Below are 891 nucleotides of genomic sequence, written 5' to 3' on the forward strand. Positions count from 1 at the left end.
ATAAAAGGGTACGGTCTTTTTTTTTTTTAACTTTTATTCATTTCAAATGAGCCGGATCCGGCCCGCGGGCCGTAGTTTGCCCACGGCTGGGTTAGTGGATGCTGGGAACTCAGTCCCAGGGCCAGGTGTAGCTGCTTCTAGACCCGAGAGTCAGGGCCCACAGGGGGACTCCCTGTGCCCTAGCTGATGGCCAGGGTGGCCCAGAAGGAGTGAAAGAAGTACCTTGTTGTTGGGAAGGAGCAGAAGCCTGGACCAGCCCTGGTTCTCAGCCAGCCCCTCCCCACAGCTCCGCTGCCCCCGCCCTACCAGCTGCAGGAGATGATGGTTCCCATTGTGGGGAACAGGGTCTGTAACCAGTGCTACCAGAACTCTTCCACCAACACTGGCCAGATCATCAAGGATGACATGCTGTGCGCTGGGAGTGAGGGCCAGGACTCCTGCCAGGTGAGCCCCACCTGCCCCGTCCTCGGTCCTCTGCCCCCTCCTGGCCCAGGGAATTGGGACTCAGAAGCTCCATGCAGTGGCCCGTGTGGAGATGATCACTGAGTCCTGCCTCTCCCCACAGGGTGACTCTGAGGGCCCCTGGTGTGCAGCTGGGAAGGCACCTGGGTCCAGGTAGGGATCGTGTGCTGGGGATACAGCTGTGATCATCGCGACTTCCCTGGGGTGTATGCCCGGGTGATGAGCTACATTTCTTGGATCCGGAAGTATGTCCCTCCCCACCTGGATCCTAGATGAGGCCAGGCAGGGTTCCCATGATGGGGAAACCCTCAATCTTCCTTGTTGACACCTCTGCTTCTTTCCCAATTCCAGCCTCATCCTCCCTCCTCCTCACCCTTCGTCTCACCCTCCACTGTGTCAAGAGCCTCCTGCCCTCTGGCTTTCCTCCTG

The 891-nt window shown here is 58.9% G+C and overlaps 1 protein-coding gene across 1 annotated transcript in view; it reads left to right on the forward strand.

Moving 5' to 3' along the window:
* Positions 1-619, forward strand: part of LOC102774618 (mastin) — a 14,155-nt gene extending 13,536 nt beyond the window's left edge. The window contains exons 4-5 of the mRNA XM_015568167.1: positions 287-444; positions 566-619. Of these exons, the coding sequence (XP_015423653.1) occupies positions 287-444; positions 566-619 (212 nt within the window). The remainder of the gene's footprint in view (positions 1-286; positions 445-565) is intronic.
* Positions 620-891: the final 272 nt, after the last annotated feature.

Source organism: Myotis davidii, unplaced genomic scaffold (assembly GCF_000327345.1).
Source record: "Myotis davidii unplaced genomic scaffold, ASM32734v1 scaffold3352, whole genome shotgun sequence".
Taxonomy (NCBI): domain Eukaryota; kingdom Metazoa; phylum Chordata; class Mammalia; order Chiroptera; family Vespertilionidae; genus Myotis; species Myotis davidii.